The 22301-nt window shown below is 36.0% G+C and overlaps 5 protein-coding genes across 7 annotated transcripts; 1 reads left to right on the forward strand and 4 right to left on the reverse strand.

Annotated features, from left to right (window-relative positions):
* Window positions 1-20: 20 nt before the first annotated feature.
* On the reverse strand, window positions 21-11222 carry LOC108202758 (uncharacterized). Of its 3 annotated transcripts, none has more exons than XM_017371289.2 (7): window positions 9403-11112; window positions 8977-9082; window positions 3568-3612; window positions 2084-2128; window positions 1207-1315; window positions 583-814; window positions 21-432 (listed from the first exon to the last, which is right to left on the reverse strand). In XM_017371289.2, the coding sequence occupies exons 1-7, from the start codon at window positions 9535-9537 to the stop codon at window positions 208-210; spliced, it is 897 nt and encodes a 298-aa protein (XP_017226778.1). In that variant the 5' UTR covers window positions 9538-11112; the 3' UTR covers window positions 21-207. The 3 variants fall into 3 exon arrangements, with proteins under 3 accessions (XP_017226778.1, XP_063940633.1, XP_063940634.1); XM_064084563.1 differs by lacking the exon at window positions 9403-11112 and adding an exon at window positions 11120-11222 and having other exon boundaries at window positions 27-432; XM_064084564.1 differs by lacking the exons at window positions 8977-9082; window positions 9403-11112 and adding an exon at window positions 3685-3827 and having other exon boundaries at window positions 31-432.
* On the reverse strand, window positions 6958-8969 carry LOC135149289 (uncharacterized). The gene is made up of 2 exons (XM_064084565.1): window positions 7380-8969; window positions 6958-7095 (listed from the first exon to the last, which is right to left on the reverse strand). The coding sequence occupies exons 1-2, from the start codon at window positions 8068-8070 to the stop codon at window positions 7058-7060; spliced, it is 729 nt and encodes a 242-aa protein (XP_063940635.1). The 5' UTR covers window positions 8071-8969; the 3' UTR covers window positions 6958-7057.
* A 696-nt stretch (window positions 11223-11918) lies between the features above and the next one.
* On the forward strand, window positions 11919-14302 carry LOC108200398 (pentatricopeptide repeat-containing protein At4g14820). Its single transcript, XM_017368527.2, has 2 exons — window positions 11919-12501; window positions 12664-14302. The coding sequence occupies exons 1-2, from the start codon at window positions 12068-12070 to the stop codon at window positions 14255-14257; spliced, it is 2028 nt and encodes a 675-aa protein (XP_017224016.1). The 5' UTR covers window positions 11919-12067; the 3' UTR covers window positions 14258-14302.
* A 61-nt stretch (window positions 14303-14363) lies between these two features.
* Window positions 14364-15922, reverse strand: LOC108200399 (uncharacterized). The gene is made up of 3 exons (XM_017368528.2): window positions 15246-15922; window positions 14946-15095; window positions 14364-14824 (listed from the first exon to the last, which is right to left on the reverse strand). Exons 1-3 carry the CDS (start codon window positions 15870-15872, stop codon window positions 14543-14545), a joined length of 1059 nt encoding a protein of 352 aa, XP_017224017.1. The 5' UTR covers window positions 15873-15922; the 3' UTR covers window positions 14364-14542.
* A 1430-nt stretch (window positions 15923-17352) lies between these two features.
* On the reverse strand, window positions 17353-17919 carry LOC108202226 (uncharacterized). The gene has a single exon (XM_017370622.2). It carries the CDS (start codon window positions 17917-17919, stop codon window positions 17353-17355), a length of 567 nt encoding a protein of 188 aa, XP_017226111.2.
* Between the last annotated feature and the right edge of the window lie 4382 nt (window positions 17920-22301).

Consider the following 22301-nt stretch of genomic DNA (forward strand, 5'->3'; position numbering starts at 1 on the left):
GATAAAAGATGAACCTGGACCGTTATATATTGATCCAAATGACAAGACTAGTTACCAGGTTGTCACAATATAGGTACCTTTTCATGCGTTTCAATGTGAAGGAGTTGCATACTTTGTAACTCCTTCGCAAATGAACTAGAATTAGTACATCACTATTGTGCATCTGAATACCTATGACTGCACTCTAGTGATGGAAGAGTTAAGATGTTAGATTGATGCCATGCCCTTGTCGGCCAAAGCATGTCGCATATCTGTTGAAGCTTCTCGTCTGCTTATTAGCCTACGGTGAGATCTTTTATGGCTGCGCTTATGTCTTCTATGTGACATGGTGCAGGAAGCAGCTTTTTCATTGTCCTCGACTCTTTCTGGGACCGGGGTATGAACAATCCAATCAAAAGGGTCTGCCATTGTATCATCATCAGTACTGCTCTCCTGCAACCGAAAATAATCATCTAAATGACAAAGACATTACATACTGATGATTTCTTATTATGTACTTGTATAAACTGAAACCTAACAATGCAACAACTTAATCCACCTGCAACAAAATGTGTGTATATGTGTTCATACAAATGAACTTACATTACTAATTGGCTTGGGTTCGACATTGGTATTCTCGCTGTAGGAGCCACTCTGAGTTGTTTTCTGCGAAGAAGAAGCATCATCTCCAAAGAAATTCCTGTAACGCCAAACCTGTTTTGGCCGATCTGTGGATAGATCATCAAAAACTTTCTCCAGGTAAAAATGCTTGGAGATGTGCTGCTTCATTATACTCTCACTCGCCCCCGGATACTTTTCCACAAAACTCACCAATCTACATGTGTAAACAGAAACATTAGTTGATTTGCATCAAAACTTGGTAACATCTGCAAATTGAAAACCAAATGCCTGATTACTGGTATTTCTGAATCCTTCTTATGCAGCAGGAAAATAAGCTGGAAATATTCGTATTATTTCTCATCTAATATAATCATTGACTATATATTCAAATAGGGTAAAACACCTCAGATCATTCTACTACATTAGTAGTACCTAAACATCTTCCTTAAAAATTCATGGAGTAGCTAACGCACAATATAGAGGTTAAACATTAGCCTATTCATAACTTAATGACCTTGATCAAGAAAAGAGAGCTTTCTCCTCATGTTTTTGTTATTATGTACACTAGATATAGAAGATCCTCCTGTAAAAGCATTATAAACATACACATTTCCCAACTCTATTTGAATCTGACTTCCCTCCTGGTTGAGAATATGTTCAAAAGATGAACCAAATGAGCGTCCAATTCCAAATAATCCGCCATATGTAGCACTTGCTGCAAGATAACTCATAAATTTATGCATATAAATGTCATGTATAGAAAAAAATTCCTGAATGTGTGTTTTATAGATTATCAAAACCTGCCAAACGGCATTTTTGATATCACCGATGGCACATATTTTGTTGTGGTAGAAGTTTAGAACCCTTTAGCGATGCCTAAAAGCTTGTTGGTGAGTTCACGTTTGCAGTATTTTCCTGCTGAGAATTGCTATTTATTTATGAGAAGCTATCAAACTGTTTTTCTCTGTTCACTGTTTTATTAACGATAATTACTACTAATTCTGCACCAGGTAGTCTTTATTTTTCTTTTATAGTTCTTGACTGGATTTCAAAATTGACATAAACCCTTGTACCAATGTAATTGTTGCAAGAAAAGCAAATGGATAATTAAGAAGGTAAGATTAGTGGAACATATAATTTCTATGGTTCCCCATTTTAACGGATTCACCTCTCCTGTTGCCTCATCTTCTTTGACAGTATAAAAAGTATTAGCCAGTCTTTTTACATCATTATTATTTTCTTAAAGGATGCATCTATATGATGCTTTTAATACATTCATCCACGGGATGCTGATAAAATAAAATAATCTTATGACAATAATGAATTCTACAAATGAGTTATAGTTGCATAATCTAGACTATTACTTAAGTTTCATTTCTAGAAAGGAGAGGGGGGAGAGAGGGGAATAGAGAGAGAGTAACAGAGAGGGAGGGATCGAAAGGAGAGGAGGAGGGAGGGAGGGAGGGAGTTGTATTTGACTTACTGGTTGTGAGCGACAGCTGAAGAATCATGCCAAAAGGTAAGATCTCTGCATGGAAAATATACAGACCTATTATAGAACCCAAAACTAAACTTCAAAAAAGCATAAACAAGAAGATTCGGAAGGACACAAATAAAAATAGAAGCAAATACAAGAATGAGAAATAAAAAGCTGGATGGAGATATAAAGTACAACACTACAACTAGTCAATCTAGTGATGTGTATCACTGTAGAGTTACATAAACGGAAGTCCCAAAAGCAATTCTGGGAAATAATAACTATAAGTTATTCAGGAAGTTGTATTCATTGATGTGGTAGGTGTATAAGTGACAGAAGACTGGATCTCCTAAACTCAAATATGAACGGAATGGCGTCACGATGTATATCATATAGTGGTACAGGTAAGCACGACAGAACTAAATCTTTTTCTTTACATGACAGCCTCTTCCTGAAAAAAAAAGTTAATTTTGCACACATTGGACCTCCCCTAAACCCTACGGATGTGTGAGCCTTGCGCAATGGGGATGACCTTCATTGATACATGTCGAGCAATACATAAATACATTCAGTATTACTCATGCTCATCATTTTCCATCTTTCAAGCAAAAGCTTGAAACCTACAAGATTTCTGTTTTTTTCTGTGTTTATATTTAGTTTCAAAGCAGATCATTGCTTACAGTTTTAGCTACTATAGCTGCAATATATGTGCTTTAATATTTGTGCAAGGCTTACAGACTAAATTGACAAACTACCACTAATCCATAGCTCACATTTGCAAACAAATAACTTGTGGTTCTTGTAACAGTTATTCAGTCAACTTGTGATTTCAGAAAAATGTGTAGTCTGTACCAAACCAAATGGCTCCATAGTCTCTTTCGTTTAAGGGAAAATGCAAAGTGGAAATGTAAAAGGCTATATCTTTTAGGCCCCTAACAAATTAGGAACTAACTTCTTTAATTTCTCATTTTCATGGATGTACATCGCTCTTTATTTTATCGCCATTTTCTTTTTTAGCCCTACAACAGATTTATACTTCATAATTCAGGAAAATAATTACAGATAAATCAGTAAGATGGTATTTAATATCATTAGTTTTGAGTTTTATTTAACTTTCATGTAAAACAGCATCTATACGTTGTTACATAGTATACTTAAACAAGGATAAAATTTGGCATGCTCTCTGCCCTTAATCCCCAGATGATCTTTCCTAACATTCTCCGAGATAACAATGACTCCCAGGACTTATAAGGGCCTTGAGGCCATATACAGTAATCAGGTACCTTTCTTTCTTAGCGCTAACTACATCAAATAATTGAAACAGTTCTGACTTCTGATACTGCATAATCTATGAAAATTGCCATGTTTTGTGATTCAACAATTCAAATTAGGCCATGTTCAATGCATTATCTAAAGTGAGTAGAGCTAAAAATACACTAGTAAAGGAGAATTGGAAAAGTGTAGGAAAAAATTTCTTATATGTTAATTACCTCCTGCAAAAGGCAACCGGAGTGCATTTTGTAGCCTTCTTGTCCCTGCCACGAAAAATATGTAAAGAATCTAAATTATTAAGAAACAACTGTAAGCACTAACGCAAAAGGCTAAACCTTTAGAATGCATAAAGCATAAGACTAAGAGTTATAAGGTTGCGGGACAAATCACATCACACATTTTTATTTTCATACTGTAGGTTTAAATGGTTTATTTCTGACAAAGATATGAGAAAAAGCTTATATTTCTCAATGAATTGTTATACAAACAAGCTCCTGTATTTATAGGTACAGCAGAGCTAATTAGCGCTAAAAATCAGCAAGCAGATCCCACTATATCTGCCTGGAAATCAGCCTACAGAATCCCCAATTATTATCCTAAGTCAAGCCTAATACAACTGTACAAATCACTGATTTACAGCTAGTAAATAACAGCTATATACAACTACTAAATAACAGCTACATTATACTGTAATGATAATTATATTGACCCCCCCCCCCCCCCCCCCCTCAAAATGATGCTGGTAAATCTAGTAGCATCAATTTGCCATTAAGAAACTTGTGCCGTTGACGTGTCAAAGCTTTTGTAAACACATCAGCTGTTTGAAGATTAGTACTAACATGAGGAAGTTCAATAACACCACGAGTAAATGCATCTCTGATATAATGACAATCAACTTCGATGTGTTTTGTTCGTTCATGAAATACTGGATTGGAAGCTATCTGAATGGCACTTTTGTTATCAGCATGGAGTGGAGTAGGATTAATTTGGGAAGCTCCAAGCTCGGAAAGAAGGCCACGTAACCAAACAATTTCAGCACAAGCTGCAGACATGGCTCTATATTCAGCCTCCGTGGGAGATTTTGAGACATGATCTTGCTTTTTACACTTCCAAGAGATCAATGCATCTCCAAGAAAAGTACACCATCCAGTTGTACATCTTCTGGTATCAGGACATCAGTGGAGTAGGATTAATTTGGGAAGCTCCAAGCTCGGAAAGAAGGCCACGTAACCAAACAATATCAGCACAAGCTGCAGACATGGCTCTATATTCAGCCTCCGTGGGAGATTTTGCGACATGATCTTGCTTTTTACACTTCCAAGAGATCAATGCATCTCCAAGAAAAGTACACCATCCAGTTGTAGATCTTCTGGTATCAGGACATCCAGCCCAATCAGCATCACTATATGCTGTCAAATGAAGATCAGAATTTTTTGGAAAGAATAGACCACGCGTAGGTGACCCAATTAAATATTGAATAATACGCTTTACTGCAACAAGATGAAGATGCCGAGGTGATTGCATAAATCTGCTAACTATATGGACAGCATATGAGATATCAGGCCTAGTAAAAGTTAGATAGATGAGGCTACCAACCAATTGTCTATATAAATAAGGATTAGGCAAAAGCTCCCCTTCATCTTTTCGATATTTGACATTCACTTCCATTGGTGTATCAACAGCAGTAGCCTGCTTTAAACCAGCCAACTCAATAAGATCTCTCACATATTTATGCTGATTTAAGCATATACCTCGATCTCGAGAATGAACTTCTAGACCCAAAAAATATTTAAGATCCCCAAGATCCTTCATTTGAAATGTACTATGCAACATATTCTTAAGTTTTGATATGAGCACAGTGTCACTGCCTGTGATGATTATATCATCGACATAGACTAGAAGAAAGACCATACCTTCTTGTGCCTTATGAAAGAAGAGAGATGAATCATATTGGCTTTGTGTAAAAGAGAAGTTGATGAGAGTATGACGAAACTTATCAAACCATTCTCTAGGAGACTGCCTCAACCCATACAAAGTGTGCCTTAACCTGCAAACTTTATTTGGAGTTATCCATGCCATGCCATGTGGAAGTTTCATGTAAATTTCTTCTTTAAGATCCCCATTCAAAAAAGCATTTTTGACATCCATCTGATGTAAAGGCCAAGATTTAGAGGAAGCAACAGCAAGAATGGTTCTTACAGTGGTCATTTTAGCAACTGGTGCAAATGTCTCTTCATAGTTGATACCATATTCTTGTTTATTGCCAAGTGCAACCAGCCGAGCTTTGTATCGATCTAATGAGCCATCAGACTTGAGTTTCATACTATAAACCCACTTGCTACCAATTGGCTTAACATTTGGAGGCAAGGAAACAACGTCCCAAGTATGATTTTCTGCAAGAGCTTGAAGTTCTGTTTCCATTGCTTGTTGCCAACACTCATGTTCCATAGCCTGTTTATAACAAGTGAGAATAGAGATAGGAGATAAAGTAGTGGACATGGCTACTGGATTTGTAAAACCATACCTGTCGGGAGGTTTTGAATTTCTAGAGCTTCTCCGAACAAGAGGTGGATCATTGGAACTCGGTAGAACAGGATCAGGTGCGTCAGAAAGAGTCGCAGGAGCCATAGTGGGAGATGTGCGTCTATGATAAACATGACCTGGTTTAAATCTTTGTGATGGAGCTGATGACTCGGGAAAATGAGGCAATATAGCTATCGATGGGAGTTGTGAAGTCATTTGTGTGCAAAAAAAGACTGATTTTCAAAGAAAATTACATTTCTAGACACACGAATACGACGAGTATTAGGATCATAGCAAAGAAAACCTTTTTGGGTACCACCGTATCCTAAAAAAGCACACTTGACAGATTGTGCAGTAAGTTTGTTCCTTTCATGTGGCTGAAGATGAACAAAACAAACACATCCGAAAATATGAAGATCGGAATAATCTGGTGCATCTTCATATAAACGGAGGTAGGGAGATTCATTGTTTAAGGTGGGAGATGGTAATCTGTTTATCAAATAAACAGCAGTAGACAGGGCTTCACACCAAGAATGAGATGGAACACAAGACTCGATGAGGAGAGTTCGAACGACATCAAGAAGATGACGATTCTTTCTCTCGGCCACACCATTTTGTTGTGGAGTTGATGGACAAGATCGTTGTGATATGATTCCATGATTTTGAAGGAAAGATTGAAATTCATTTGATGTATATTCACCACCTGAATCAGATTGCAAAATTCTAATTTTTGCTGAAAATTGTGTCTCGATTAAAGCATGGAAAGTTTGAAATGCTTTAAAGACCTCGCTTTTATATCGAAGAAAATATACCCAAGTATAACAAGAGAAATCGTCTATAAAAGTTACAAAATACTTGTAATGTTGATGAGATACCACTGGTGAAATACCCCATACATCCGTATGCACAAGTTCAAAAGCTTTGGTGGTGTGAGATTTACGTGATGGAAAAGGAAGTGTTTTGCTTTTACCAAGTTTGCAAGATGCACAATGAATATTGTCTGTATTTGAAGAATTCGAAACTTTATTCCCAAGCAAACCAGATTTAAGTAAAATACTAAGAACATGAGAATTTGGATGTCCTAACCGCTTATGCCACACTTGATTATTACAATCAACGGCATTACAAGAGACATAATTTGACACTAGGGAAGGTGATGGGAGTAAAGGAAAGAGACGTCCCACTTTAGGCCCCTTCGCGATCATCTTCCCTGACACTTGATCCTGCACAAAACAACCAGAATTTGAAAATTGAACCGTGCAATTGTTATCAACTAACTGGCCAACAGATATAAGATTAGTAGACAACTTTGGGGACACGAAGATAGTATTCAGAGAGGTTGAAATATCACCAACAGCAGTAATAGGTAAAGAGTTACCATCAGCAGTTTGAATATGAAGATCCCCTTTATACTTTTGAACATTATTTAGGGGTACTGTTGTGCTAGTCATGTGATTTGAGGCAGCGGAATCAAAATACCAAGGCTTATGAGCAGAATTTTTGTTACCTGAAATTCCTAAAGTTGAAAATGCATTAACTATCATCTGCTGGATCATTTCAGGAGTAACAAAGGACTGACCAAAGTTCGGAGCATTTGAGGATCCAACTGAGACATTGTAAGCAGTCTCAGATTTCTTCGGAGGCCGGATTGGACAATCTTTAATAATATGCCCAGCTTTCTTGCAATAATTGCAGAATTTTTTAGTGCAATTAGTAGCAACATGTCCAAATCCTTTGCAACTGTAGCATTGGATATTACTCATATCTCTTCCACCTCTATGCTTTCCTTGGGCAACATATGCAACAGGAATTGGAGAAGAATTCTGTGATTTCTGATCAATGAAAGTTTGTGTCACGAGCCGTTGTTCTTCTCGAAAAAGCTCACCTATGCAAGTATCGATTGAAGGAACAGGATTTCTATTCATGAGGTTGGACCTGACTGGTTCAAAATCTCCCCGCAATTTCATTAAAAACTGATCACGTTTGGTCGTCCCGCGTACACTTTGGACAGCAGCTAGTCCTTCAGCAGAAACACTCTCATACACAATATCAGTGTATTCATTCCACAAATTCTCAAAAGAAGAATAAAACTCTTGGATTGTCATGCTTCCCTGACTTAGTTGTCCCAACTCAAGCTCTAATTGAAAACGTCGGGCGGCGTTGCTTTGATTGTAAACTTTCTTCAAGTGACCCCACATATCTTTTAGAAGACTTGTAAGGCCTGAGATTGAGAATCATAAACGGTTCCATGCTCCCAAGAATCCAAGACATTATCTGAGCATCCTTCACCTTCCATTTCGCAAGTTTCTCCTTTTCTTTGGAGTCAGGTGCAGATTCCGTTCCATCAACATAGCCCCATAATTCTTTTCCCTTGACAAGAATCTCAAATTGGAAAGACCAAGCAGATTAGTTCTTCCCATTAAAACGAACAAGAAAGTTGTTAGATTGCTCCAATGACATGATTCGAAAAGAAACAAGAACCAAGAGATGAATTCCAAGAAAGATGGACTAAAAGAAAAAAACACTGATTATTAAGGTGGACAAGAAGTACAAGAGCAGATTTTCAAATAACTAGCTCTGATACCATGACAAAGATATGAGAAAAAGCTTATATTTCTCAATGAATTGTTATACAAACAAGCTCCTGTATTTATAGGTACAGCAGAGCTAATTAGCGCTAAAAATCAGCAAGCAGATCCCACTATATCTGCCTGGAAATCAGCCTACAGAATCCCCAATTATTATCCTAAGTCAAGCCTAATACAACTGTACAAATCACTGATTTACAGCTAGTAAATAACAGCTATATACAACTACTAAATAACAGCTACATTATACTGTAATGATAATTATATTGACAATTTCAACGCCAGACGCTAGAAACCATGAATGTCCCTTACTTAGCGTGTTATGGATAGAAATAAAGGTGGCTTTCTAGAATCGTTAAATCCAAAAACCAAATTTGTAATTTATTACTAGGTAATTGTATTATGGCTCCCACATGAAACTTATAAGGCACTCACTTAAACCATACTCACTGCACTACAAACCAGCGACAAGAATAAGTATTACAATGAGGCCATTCAATGAGCTAAGAGCGGTACCTAACCAGACGGCAAAGCCAGCAACATAAAAGTTAATCCAGAAAGCTCTTCGTGCATGCTCACTGGATTCCGTGATCACATTTGTTTCCTCTAGCGTTAGCAATGCCTTCAAGAAAATCATACTTTTAGCAGTAAATATTGTGTTTCTTTGTATAGATTCAGATCATTAAGAGTCTCCAACATAACTTGTTCCTATGCTCGACCACATTAGCCATGCAATATGCTGCAATAAACTAGCTTTATATGCTACTTGCTTCTGGACATAATACACCTTAATAAAGCCAATCATTACCAACACCTTCAAGTGGTCGCACCAATATGTCTACATATTTCTTTGATTTTGTTTTAACTCCCAACTCAGAAATTGGAAATGATTTTAGGTTAAGTTCATTGGAAAAATCTTTGTGCTTGTGGTTAAGTTAACACCTTCGAGCATGGCCAACTATCATAGTGAGATGAATTTCTGGCTTCATTCACGAATTGCACCATGCAATCTAAACTGAGAACAGGTTTTTGAAGTGAGTTCATGCTCGGGGAATCATAACCCTTTGTTCGATCCATTATAGCACATGTTTCGCCCAGAGAATGATGAGTTCAACCTTATCCCAAAATCTTAAAAGCAACTAATATACAATATCTTTATCATTGCATTAAAGTTAACAATTCAGTCATACTCTTAATCATAACATCTACTTGACCAGTTAAGAGTAATGTCGTGTTTGGTTAAGGAATGTGAAATGGATTGAATTAAATTTCAACTAAAGAGTGGAGGGAGGCTCTGACAAAAAAAAAAGAGAGAATGGAGGTAGGAAGGAAGATTTTGGAAAAAAAAAAAAGAAGTTCAAATTTTTATATGATTATTTGGACTTGGGAAGAGAATGGGTATGATGGAGGATGGGGCATGCCTTAGTAAAATGGTGTGTTTGAGCTCTAGTGTAGGTTTTTAGGAATTGAATGTAGAACGAATGCAATTTTGAAAATTTTGAACTTCTGCCCATTCTATGATTCAAAATTTCAAATTTCATTCCATATCAGCCAAACACAACATAAATCTTGATTATACCATTCAAGACTAAATCTTTTTGTTTTTCTTTTTGATGTCATTCAAGACTAAATATTGAATATCCCGTTCTACTTCACCAATACAAAAAAATAGAGCGGTGGGGATGGTGTGGGGGGTTGAAAGACACGATATTGTTTGTTCCTTGATAATGTCAAAGATTATCTTTGAACATATAAAACTAAATTATTAAGCAGTTGGGAGGAGCTAGCAACATATATAGTATTACTGACAATCCAACATAGGCCCGAAGAATGTGCCTTCATGGTTATAAACCAGAAGATTTCATTGACAATCCATTTATTACAAAAGTTATAAATCAAGTAGCGGTCTTCTAGTTGCTATTAGAATCAACAAATCAAGACACACAGACAATTCTAGGACAAAATTAATAAAACTTACCATCTCCAACCCAATATACTATTAGTGTCAAAATCACATCATTCATAAAATGCATTCCAACCCATTGACGCTATAATTTACACTAAAAGGAATCTTTCTGTGACATGAAGTAACACATTTGTTTTGTTAACAAAAACAAGGGTATTGTTGGAATTGTGAAAGACATCAAATTTTGTCTAAAAATTACACTAAATATACTTTATTTGGTGTAAGTTTCACACCATTTTAGTGTTGCATTGGAGTTGATTTACACTATAAATTACATTATAATAACAGGGTCTAACATTATAATGTTGGGTTGGAGTTGCTCTTAGAATAAGGACAAGGAAAGAAACATGTAGATCTTTGAGTTGTGTAGTGACTATTTGACGAAGATCGTAAAGGACTATCTTATCAAGCCCGACTCCTTTTTTTTGTAAACCCTAAATTCCCAAAACCTTCAAAATACTGTTAACCGAAATCCTCCATTAACACGTAGCATGTTCAATAAATTACCCCTTTATTTACAAAACTACAAAACCTAAGTGTGCAATACCCACAAAACTTACACAAGTTTACGCATATACAAACAAAATGCAGGAGTTTCAAAAGATGATAAATTTACATGCGGGTTCACATAAACAAAATTCACAAAAGATGCGGGTATAAATATGCAAAGAAAAGATGAAAAGTTGATAGTACCTTTTTCTCAAAGAGAGCGTCTTTAAATTGTATAAAAACCAGTAGCCTGTCCATTATGAGTGGGTCAAATGAAAAAGAGTGTGATTATAACTTATAAGTATGGGTAGGTAGAACATGCAAGAGGAAGAGCTTTACCTGGAATACAGGTTAAAACTTGAACTAACAGGATCACAGGATAAGGATGATTATACAAAGGGAAAAGAAGTTGGAGTCTGCTAAAAATCTCCACTTAAATTAAAGGGATTAATTTTTTTTTTTAAACCAATTAGGGGTCGTTGGTTCGAGGAGTGGTATCAGGTTAGAATGAGGAATAGAGTTATGCTGGTATGAGTTTCAGGTATCATATTTTATATCATGTGTTTGGTTGAATGCCGGAATCAATATATATAATTTTTGTAAAAAATAAGTTATTAAAAATATTAATATAATTATTATTATCATACATTTTTGCATCATTGATTTAATTTTGTATCAAACACTAATATTTCATTACTTAAATAGAGACAAAAAAAATAAAATAAAAATAAATAAATGCATCTCATACCCACTTCTGGGTATCAAAACCCATGCGTTGGGGGTTTAAGATATGGGTTTCAGATATTTTTGCCTCAACCAAACATCATGTATGGGTTTGGAATAGCCAAACCCTGATTCTAGAAACCCATGAACTAAACGACCGTACAGAGATTACTTTATGAAAAAGTTGACATTAAAAATAAAATTAAAATTTTATTAATCTTAATTAATACTGACATGTAGTTGGCATTAACACAAAATGATGATAGATAATTTTATTAATTGTTTGGAGTATTTATCAATCTTCAACGTTCAATTCCTTTTCGCTAGATAATTTATTGAATTAAATTATTTGCACTTCGGTCAAATTCAGATAAATAGTCGCACACTCATTTGTATTTCCCTCCATTTCCGCTAACAAACATAACAGTCATGAAGCACCCCATCTTAACTTCCCAAACACCGCCGCTCGCCACTCCCCACCACCTCTCCTCCGCCCTCACCGCCACCTCATCCCTCACCCCACTCAAACCAACCCATCTAAACAACCGCTTCTTGCGAGAACTATCGAGAAGTAAGGATCCCGGAAAGGCACTCTATGTGTTTGATGAAATGCTCAGTAGAGGAATTGGGGTTGACAGGTTTAGTTTCCCGCTGGTTCTTAAGGCGGCGGGGAGAGTTAAGGGACTGGTTGAAGGGGAATTGATTCATGGGTTGGCGGTTAAGATGGGGTTTGGCGATGATCCATTTGTTGAGACGGGGTTGGTTGGAATGTATTCTTCGTGTGGGGAGATTGATGGTGCGAGGATGGTGTTTGATAGGATGTTGGAAAGAGATATTGTTACGTGGAGTTTTATGATTGATGGGTATGGTTTGAATTGATTTGATAAGTACATTGTGGGATTGGGATTTGGGGATGTGAATTTTGTTTTGGAACGCGTTTGATAAATGGGTATTGGTTTGGTTTTGTTCTTGTGTGTTGTTTTAGTTGCTATATGTTGTGATGTGTTTGTTTGAATGTTGAATAGGTACTGCCGGAATCGATTGTTTGATGATGTGCTGCTACTTTTGGAAGACATGAAGGGCTGTAAGATTGAGCCGGATGAGAAATTGTTTTCAACTATTCTTTCAGCTTGTGGTCGTGCTGCTAATTTGGAATTTGGGAAATCTATTCACGAAATAATTACTGATAGTAAAGTCATAATTGACTATCGTTTGCAGAGTGCACTTGTTACTATGTATGCGGGTTGTGGGTCTATGGATTTGGCAGAGGATATGTTTGATAAGTTGAATCCGAAGAATGTAGTAGCTTGTACTGCTATGGTTTCGGGGTATTCGAAACAGGGTCAGGTTGAGCCTGCTCGCGCGATCTTTAATCACATACCGAAGAAGGATTTGATATGCTGGAGTGCAATGATATCTGGTTATGCAGAGAGCGACGTGCCTCAAGAAGCTATCAAGTTATTTGGTGAAATGCAAGACTCAGGAATATATCCTGATCATGTAACTATGTTAAGTGTTATTTCAGCTGGTGCCAATGTAGGAGCATTGGATCAGGCAAGAGGGATTCACAAATTTGTTAAGAAAAATAGATTTGGGGAAGTTTTGCCCATAAATAATGCCCTTATCGATATGTATGCCAAGTGTGGAAGTCTTGAGGATGCAAGAGAAGTTTTTCTGCATATGCGACGGAAAAATGTTATAACTTGGACTACTATGATATCTGCTTTAGCTATGCACGGGGATGCCATTAATGCCCTAAAGATCTTTCAGCAAATGAAGTCTGAGAATGTTGAGCCCAACGGAGTAACATTTGTGGGTGTTTTATATGCCTGCAGCCACGCAGGATTGGTCGAAGAAGGTCGAAATGTTTTTGCATCAATGGTGGATGATTATCGCATAACACCAAAGCACGAACACTATGGTTGCATGGTAGATCTTTATGGCCGTGCCAATCTTCTAGAGGAAGCTCTCCGGCTTATAGAGAGTATGCCTTTTGCTCCAAATGTTGTAATTTGGGGATCCCTTTTGTCTGCTTGTAAAATCCATGGAGAGTATGAATTGGGGGAGTACGCTGCAAAGCAGCTTCTTAAGCTAGACCCTGATCATGATGGTGCCCATGTGCTCTTATCGAATATTTATGCTAAAGAAAAACAATGGGACAATGTCGGAGAGGTGAGGCAGTTGATGAAACACAAAGGTATATCAAAGGAACGGGGAACTAGTAGGATTGAGCTTAACAACCAAGTCCACGAGTTTTTGACAGCTGACAAATACCATAAACATTCAGATGAGATCTACGCAAAGTTAAATGAGGTAGTCACTGACGTGAAGCTTATTGGTTATACACCACTTACCTTCAATGTACTGACAAATTTAAATGAAGAGGAGAAAAAGGAAGCAGTGCTGTGGCACAGTGAAAAATTGGCACTCTCGTATGGATTGCTATCAGGGAAAACTGGGACACGCATTCATATAATCAAGAACCTCAGGATATGTGAGGACTGTCATACTTTCATGAAGCTTGTATCGGACGTGTACAAGACGGAAATTGTTGTCAGAGATAGAACTAGATTTCATCATTACAAAAATGGTACTTGTTCATGTAATGACTATTGGTAACTCTTAGCAGTTAATAATACATATGAAAGTACATATTGAAGCAAACTTTGTGTGCCTGAAACCTGGCAAGTCTGTCAATTGATAGCTTCAAAAGTTCAGCCAATGGTGAAAATGTAACATATAAAATATGAGATATATTTAAGTTATATATTGAGAGCTACAAGAGTTCAAAAGAAACTCAGATGGGCTCTGCAGGTCTAGCAAAGACTATCAGAAAGGAGAACTACATACCTCTACTTGTGAGTTAGAAGAGCATTTCATCTCTTATTATCTTATACAGAATTTTCAAGTGGGGACTTTTAGACTTTCTGCCCTTCCTTTAAACTGGCTGCCTTGAATAGACAACAACCAGAACTCCTGGTTCATTATTTGCAGTAGTCTGGTGATCCTGAATTTCAAGAACTCCAAAATTGCTGAAAGCAATCTTGCATTTTCTGTTAGGGAACTTCTTTTATACTCGAGAATCCATGTGTTTCGATCTAATTGAACTACTGAAGCACTCCATTTTTCTTGTGTCCATGAACTATTCGCTCTTCGAATCACATATCCAGCCTTGCCATTAGTCCACTGTCAAATGAATGGTCATGAATACAAGGTATGACATAAAAAGCCTAACCCCAGGCATATTTAGTAACAGAAATCACAGGATATGTTAATTATATGTGAAACTAATGTGAATTATACATACCTCGGTAACTCTTCCTGACAACACAGTATATGACTTTGAAGAAAACGTAGTCGTCAGCAATCCAGCAGTTTGCAAAGGCCAGCCCCATATACGAACCTCCTCCACCATAGATTTGTACAATTGAAGATACGAATTCAACAACAAACCATCCTACAAAATGAGGTACTTCTCGTTAAGACTCTAATCTAGTTCCTCTAGAGTACACTGTAACCGATACGGGCTTCCAAATTTCACACCACTGAAATAAAAAGTGCACATATAAAAAACTTATAAACACACAAAATTAATTCAATTATGTACCTGATTAATCTCCCATGTATGATCAACAAAGCTCCCATTCAGATTCTTCGCGCCAATCAAACCCTTAATCCCATTACTCAAATACACAAATCTGTCATTCAAATCCATAAAACCCCATGAGTCCTCCCCCAAATTCCTCACTAACTCTTTCGACAACTCAGGCCTTAAACCCCTCGAAACCACCCAAGAAAACCCAAATTCCAACCCCAAAACCAAACAAACCCCGAAAAACAACCTCCTCAAAACCACCCCCACAAACCCCACCTCTCCTTTCACCTTCTTCTCCACACCCCCTCCAAAATCCAATTTCTTACTCGATTTCAGCATGGGTGGTGAGGCCATCACGACAGGGGAAACTGTCGATTGAGGCGTTAAAAGAACATTAGGACTAAAAGGAACCGGGGTCCTTGATATCGGTGTCGAAGAAATCTTAGTAAGAGATGATCTTTGAGCACTCAAAGGCATTAGATCAAGAGTGGCATTAATGCTTGCCAAGCACATCTCACAAGTACAGTTAGCATCTCTTCGACAGCCCGGGAAAGAAGAGCTTGTGTCTCGTGTTTCAGATTTGTCGTCTTCGGTTGTCGAATACACGGAGGATTCGGGTGTTGAAGTAACTGCTTTCATGGCGTGATTGTATCTTTCTGGGCGAGATTAGAATGTGTATAATGATTGGGGATAAGTATGAAGCCGTTAGTTTTTGAAATTTAAAATGCTCAACGGTCATATTGGGATATTTTGGTAATTGCAAAAGATATCAGGAAGTTACCTAAAGGAGTAAAGGACTGTTTGGACTTTTGCTCTCATAAACAAAATAAAATACTATTGTAGTTTATCAATACGAGTGCAGGATAATTAAATAAATAAGATATATATAATCATATCATTTTTATAATTTCCTTTAATAATTATAAGGTTTTATTTCTAAAATTTTAGATATATGCTATTTTGTCCGATAGTAAATTAAGTATGTGAAAAATTAAAATAAGAAAAATTGAGGATTGAGGACTCACGTACTATGTACCGACTAAAATTTGTCAGACTTAATTATAAATTTAGGTCCAAGAGTCGAAGTCATATCTTGGATAGAGGATAAACTAGTGAGAATATCATTTTTTAAGAATAAAAGGTCTGTACCGTCTTATTCTGAGAAAATGACTACACCTATCACAAAACGCAACATTATGTGTTTGTGTTAACAAAAACACAATTTTAAATTATGTTTTAAGCTGAAGTCGTAATTTTAAGTCGTGTTTTACTTAAAATAATCAAAATACAACTTCAAATCGTGTTTAAAGTGACAGTTGAGACAATTTTTCCAAAAATTGACATTGAGTTTCATTTGACTTAAAATAATGACTTTTTGGATCTTTTGTCATAAACAATTTTGACTTGAATTATATATATTATTAAGTTAGGATTGTATCCTTTTAACTCTTAATTTCAAAATTCACTAATAAAATTGTTTTTTTTTTTGATATTCAAACTTTATAGTTGAGTACCTATTTTGATACTACTTACATCCCAAATTAGATGAGCTAGTTGATTTTGGGCACGTAACTTAAAGTGCATTGACTGGCTAGTTCCGAAATTTATTTTTTTATTTTTTCTTTTGTAAACTAAAATTTCATATTTAAATTTTTATTTGGAAAAATAAAATTTTAAAAATAAATAATGTAGCTATACGGTCAATGCACGTTAAATTGTGTGTCCAAAATCAAAAAGTTCATCTAATTTTGGATAGAGGGAATACTGTAAAACATCTCTAAATAACATATGAGATAAATCGAATAGTGCTCGTAAAACTGTCTTCGTTGTCAGGTGATTCAGTTCCAATGACAAAACTGAGCATCTTGTAATGCGAATTATTCTACTGTGATAGTCAAAGTCAAAAGGCATACACTTTAAAACTTCTACTGCTGTAGCAAAAAAATAAACACATACATCCCCCATAACTTAAGATGAACTGGAGAAAAAACCTAAAAAACTATGTAGAATCAAGGCTCCGTTATGTAATGAAAAACACTCTTTGTACAAACAAGTTGCATGAGAGCTAAACACAAGCTCTTCTATCAGCCAGCTTATTCCCACAAAGTTCACCACAATTTTATACCAACTTGTTACAGCACAACAAAGACTCATTTCCCACTTCTGATGTGCTGCTTGATCTCGAATACTTCTTAGACGAAGTACTCGAAGACGATGATGACAACGATGATGACGATGATAACAACAAACCGGACCTTCTCCGGAGCATCTGTCTCATACCCTCAGCTACCAGAATGGCCGGATTGGCCTTATATTTACTACAAAATGAAATATGAGCCTTTATAGCCTCTTCAAGACCATGCACAACATTATTAAGGCCATTTTGCTTGTTCACCTCATCTTTAACCGCCTCGGAACACAATCCGCATAGCCATTTTCCTAGAAATTCAGATTTGACTTCAGTGATGTAGTCTTGAGTACAGTCTTCTTTGAATCCACAACACTCACACTTGGCTAGTTCGGTTTCCATTTCTTCCTCCTTGCAGTCTTGCATGTACGAACTTTTCGAAAGAATGGGGATTGCTATATGGTCTGAAAATGTAATGGTGAGATAAGTGGGGTGGGGAGAAAGTGAAGAGGAGAAGAGGGTATTTATAGTAGGGAAATCTGCAATAATTTGCTCCATGTTTCAAGGGACAGGGGCAGTGGAAAATGGGACAAACTGGTTGGGCCTTGTCAATTTTTTTTACCTGAAGGAGGTGGAGTTGAGTAACTGTTTTCCTTTGTATTGTTGTGTTTGATGTTAACGTTTTACAATTCATTAATGTTTGTAATACATGGGAGAGTGAAGATTTTAACCTTTAATCATGGATGGGAGTACTAGCACTTTTTAATATCGTAAAGGAGACACTTTTAAAGTGATATTGTTGGGACGGAAAAAAATTATTATTCTAAATAGGGTTCTGTTGAAATATACTCCCTCCGTTTTGAAATATAGGTCGCTTGACTTTTTGGCACACACTTCTAGGTCCTTTGACCACATAGCTAGAATCATTATTTTCAAAATTTTCTTTTTCTGAATTAAAATATTAATCATATATTTTTATTCAAAAATAATGATTTTAACCATGCGGTCAAAAGACTTAGAAGTGTGTGCCAAAAAGTCAAACGACTTATATTTCAAAACTGAGGGAGTAACATAAAATCTACTATTTTTCCGGTATGTGTTCATGGTACATACTAAACACTACTCCCTCCGTCCCACCAGGTAGTTTACGTTCACTATTTGCACGCATTTTGAGGCTCTTATAAAGGATAGGTGAATAATATTTTTTTAAATTATTTTTTTTCTGAATTAAAGTTTAGACATCAAACTTTTTTTCAAAATTTTTTTGAAAATTATATATAAAATGTAAGTATACTTTATAAGAGCCTTAAAATGCGTGCCAAAAAGTAACGTAAAGAACCTGGTGGGACGGAGGGAGTACAATCTATATGTGGTTTTTATCTAACACTTTAAAATTTTAGATAATGAAATATTTGGACCTTTCTCTAACATTTTGAAATTTTAAATGAACCGATTCTCAGCAGTTAGCACAGAAAGGGGTTTATATATTGACATCGATCATATAATTATAATTACATGGGATCAAGAATTTTGATCACTGGATTATGACTTTATTAATGTAAAAAGTTCTGCTGTATGTGAATGTTGATCTCATGTTCAATAATAGTTCTTAGTGTCGGGGGTAAAGTAATTAAGTGCTTTTTAGTTGATCAAGTTGGAGCCTGGGAGGTATATTGGGTTTTTTTCTTTAGGAGTTGATGGAGATTTGACAGTTACTTTCGGTTAACATGGATTCACTTATTCATTTGACTTTGAAACTAATGTATTTCTACTTAAATTAGTTAAGGAATTAAGGAACTAACATGAGAACTTCCTGAATTATGGATAGAGTTCACTTTAAAAACAATGTTAATTTTATAAAATTAAAGATTTCAAATCTTTGACTCGTCATCAGATATGACCAGACGACTGATTTCCATTACTTGATCGCTTGGAATTTATGGACACATGCATTGCACATACCTGAATGTTGCAATAATACATATTTCTCTTGCAACTACTTTGTGTTCTGAGAATTGAGTTGACGTTTGTTGCCCTTTTATGGCTTTACTTGTGTAATTGTGTGGAAATTGTCTGAAAAATGAAGGTAAGATTCTGCCTTTTGGCTATATTCACTCGTGATACTCGTACAGTCGTACTTGTAATGCTTGGGTTTCATATAGGTAAATTGAGCAAAATGGAAAGTGAAAATGAATAGTGGTGGTAGAATTTTATCCGTTTTTACATTTTAGTAATCAGAATTTCAGATTTACAAATAATGGTCTAAACTTTGTTTTTATGTTTCAAAAAAGTGGCATGGATGGCCACTTTTTTGAGAAAAAATTAATTTTTCTTTCTTAAAAAAATGACTATTTACCACTTTTTTATGAATTAAGACGATATATGTCCACCGTATTATAAATTTAAATTTCCCATCACCAAAATGGCAAAAATAGATAAATTTCGTCCACTAACATATACTCCAAGTATGTTTAATCATTTCATGGGATTTAGTTAAAAAAGAAAAAGAAAAAGAAATAAACTCATCTTAGTTAACATATAGTTTATTCTTGTAAAGTAAAAGAATTTAAGTCCGCAGACTCGTTAAATATCTTATTCGGTTCACAAGATTATGAAAATTACTTCAAATATTTCCTACTTATAGTTCACGAGATTATGAAAATTGCTTCAAAAAATTCATATTTCTGATCATTTACACTAAACTTTCTATCTACCGTCGTATCAAGATAACTTTTGACCCCATTTGACGAGGAAGCGTCCTCTTCCACCGCGAAAAATGCAGATTATTAGCATTCTAACCATCTGTCAATCCCCATCCACCAGTTCTTATCTGATTATCCGAATCCAGATAAACCAAAGTAAATGTACCCAGTCTGTTCTGCTCTGTTAGAAACATGTTCCGAGAGATACTGGAAGACTCTTCTTTGATTACAGTTTACACTGCAAAAATACAAGGTTCAAGCAATTAGTTCAATTATTCGAACCGAACGTCACAGTAATTAGATAATTGCCAAGCAAAAACTTTAGGTGACAGACTGAATGGACTAGAAAAGTTCATCTCATGGGTGGCCCTGCAGGGCCAAGTAGAAGAACAATTGTCTAGGTGTGGATTGTGAGAGTTTCTTTGTCACACTCCTTGCCTAACAATAATTATAGTTTGGAGATCAAATCAACAATATATCTAAGCAAATAGTGACTTTAAATTAGATGATTTGAGGCCAAATATGAATACAAATTCACAAGATAAAAAGAAGAAAAAAGAACAGACCTTGTATAACAAATTTTAAATAAAAACCGCAAACTAGTGATCTCTGTATTTAAGACTGGCGATTCGCGGTTTTCATTTTTCTTTTAAATTTCGATTTTTATTGGAGCCAGACCCTACATAAAATTAGTTCCATAAAAGTTAGGAGTATATGAAATCTGGTAGGTAAAAGATGCAATCAAAAATATTCTGATAATTGTTGTTTAAAAATATTAGCCACTCAATTATAATGATTGATACTATGCATTATACAAGTTAAGAATCTTAAAAAATAATAATGCAGCTTCTATAAATACACTAGTGTGAATGATTGTAACAGTATGAAGTTCTGTTCATTTACATTCTAAAATTTTATGCAGAGTCTGAGCACTTGAGGAATTACAGCACATCCAGCTTCATACATACCCGCCTTATCTGCAGACGACAAGGTTTTTAAGTTTGCCAAACAGATTGTCCGTATACAAATAAAGATTTAGTTCTGCTAGAAGCAACAGAAACTGCATCTTAATTGGCTAAACCATAATAGGGATTATCAAGAAGTTGTCTTCCTACATGGTCTAGAATACGAGAGTCAAATGTTAATACATTGCGAAAAGGACACATTCCAAATTACCAAATAATTAAAGACAAAGTATGGCCCTGGCATGTGGGGTTTGTAAGCTTGAAGCATCTCATTACACAATGTTTATGTTCTTGACCACGAATACTCGCAGATCTTTGCAATCATCCCTTTCAGACTCAGAGCATGTGGATTCTTGTCTGCTAGTCCTACATGCAATGGCCTCATACCACCCTCCTTCCTATGTCATTGTGGCTAAAATTTTAATTAATATTCTCCGTTCAACCATAGTTATATTTTGAATTCCTATCAAGTATAAAAATGAAAAAGGACATACTCATATTTTCCCAACTTATTAGAGCGGGCTCTGAGGAGGCTAGGATGTACGCAACCTTAACTCTACTCTACATAATAGAGATGTTATTGTAGGAAAATGACCCTCGGCATCTGATATAACTAAGCTAAAACTACTATTGCACATATGTTGTAACACCCCAGTCCCACATCGAGGAGTGTGGAGACTTTAGTTCAGTTTATAAGCATAAGTACTACTACTAATTGCACCAACAAATCATGATCTTTTGGGGGTCTGTGTTGGGCTTGTGGATTACCCAAGTTGTTGCAATTAGGCCAGTTTATTTCGGCTTATTTTCGGATTCGGAATTCGGGACTTGACCCGATTTTCGAAAAAGACTCGGGATTTGACCCGGGTTGTTTCATATGTGGATATACTTTGATCTATACTTTGATCTAGATAACTGGCAATGAGGGATTGAGCCAACCACTTGTCATCATTAACCCCCTTGCTTCTGAATCCACTATATGATTATAAGTTCAACTTGAAGCATCCCATTATACAATGCCAATGTTCTTATTGTGCTATTATTTTTACTTGCTTTGCCCTACCTCAACTTTTCGGATTTTAGAACTGTTTTCTCACATGGAGGATCTTGTTTTCTTATAGTAATGTCCTAACCACCAAACTTATAAACCCTGGTATTATAAATCATATATACACAAGAAACTAAGACAAACATGCACGGCTCCCAGCCTATGTTACCCCGACTCTTCATTTTGTCTCAAGTACTCATGTCGGATACTCAACACTTGGACATG

This window comes from Daucus carota, chromosome 9, assembly GCF_001625215.2.
Source record: "Daucus carota subsp. sativus chromosome 9, DH1 v3.0, whole genome shotgun sequence".
NCBI classification, from domain to species: domain Eukaryota; kingdom Viridiplantae; phylum Streptophyta; class Magnoliopsida; order Apiales; family Apiaceae; genus Daucus; species Daucus carota.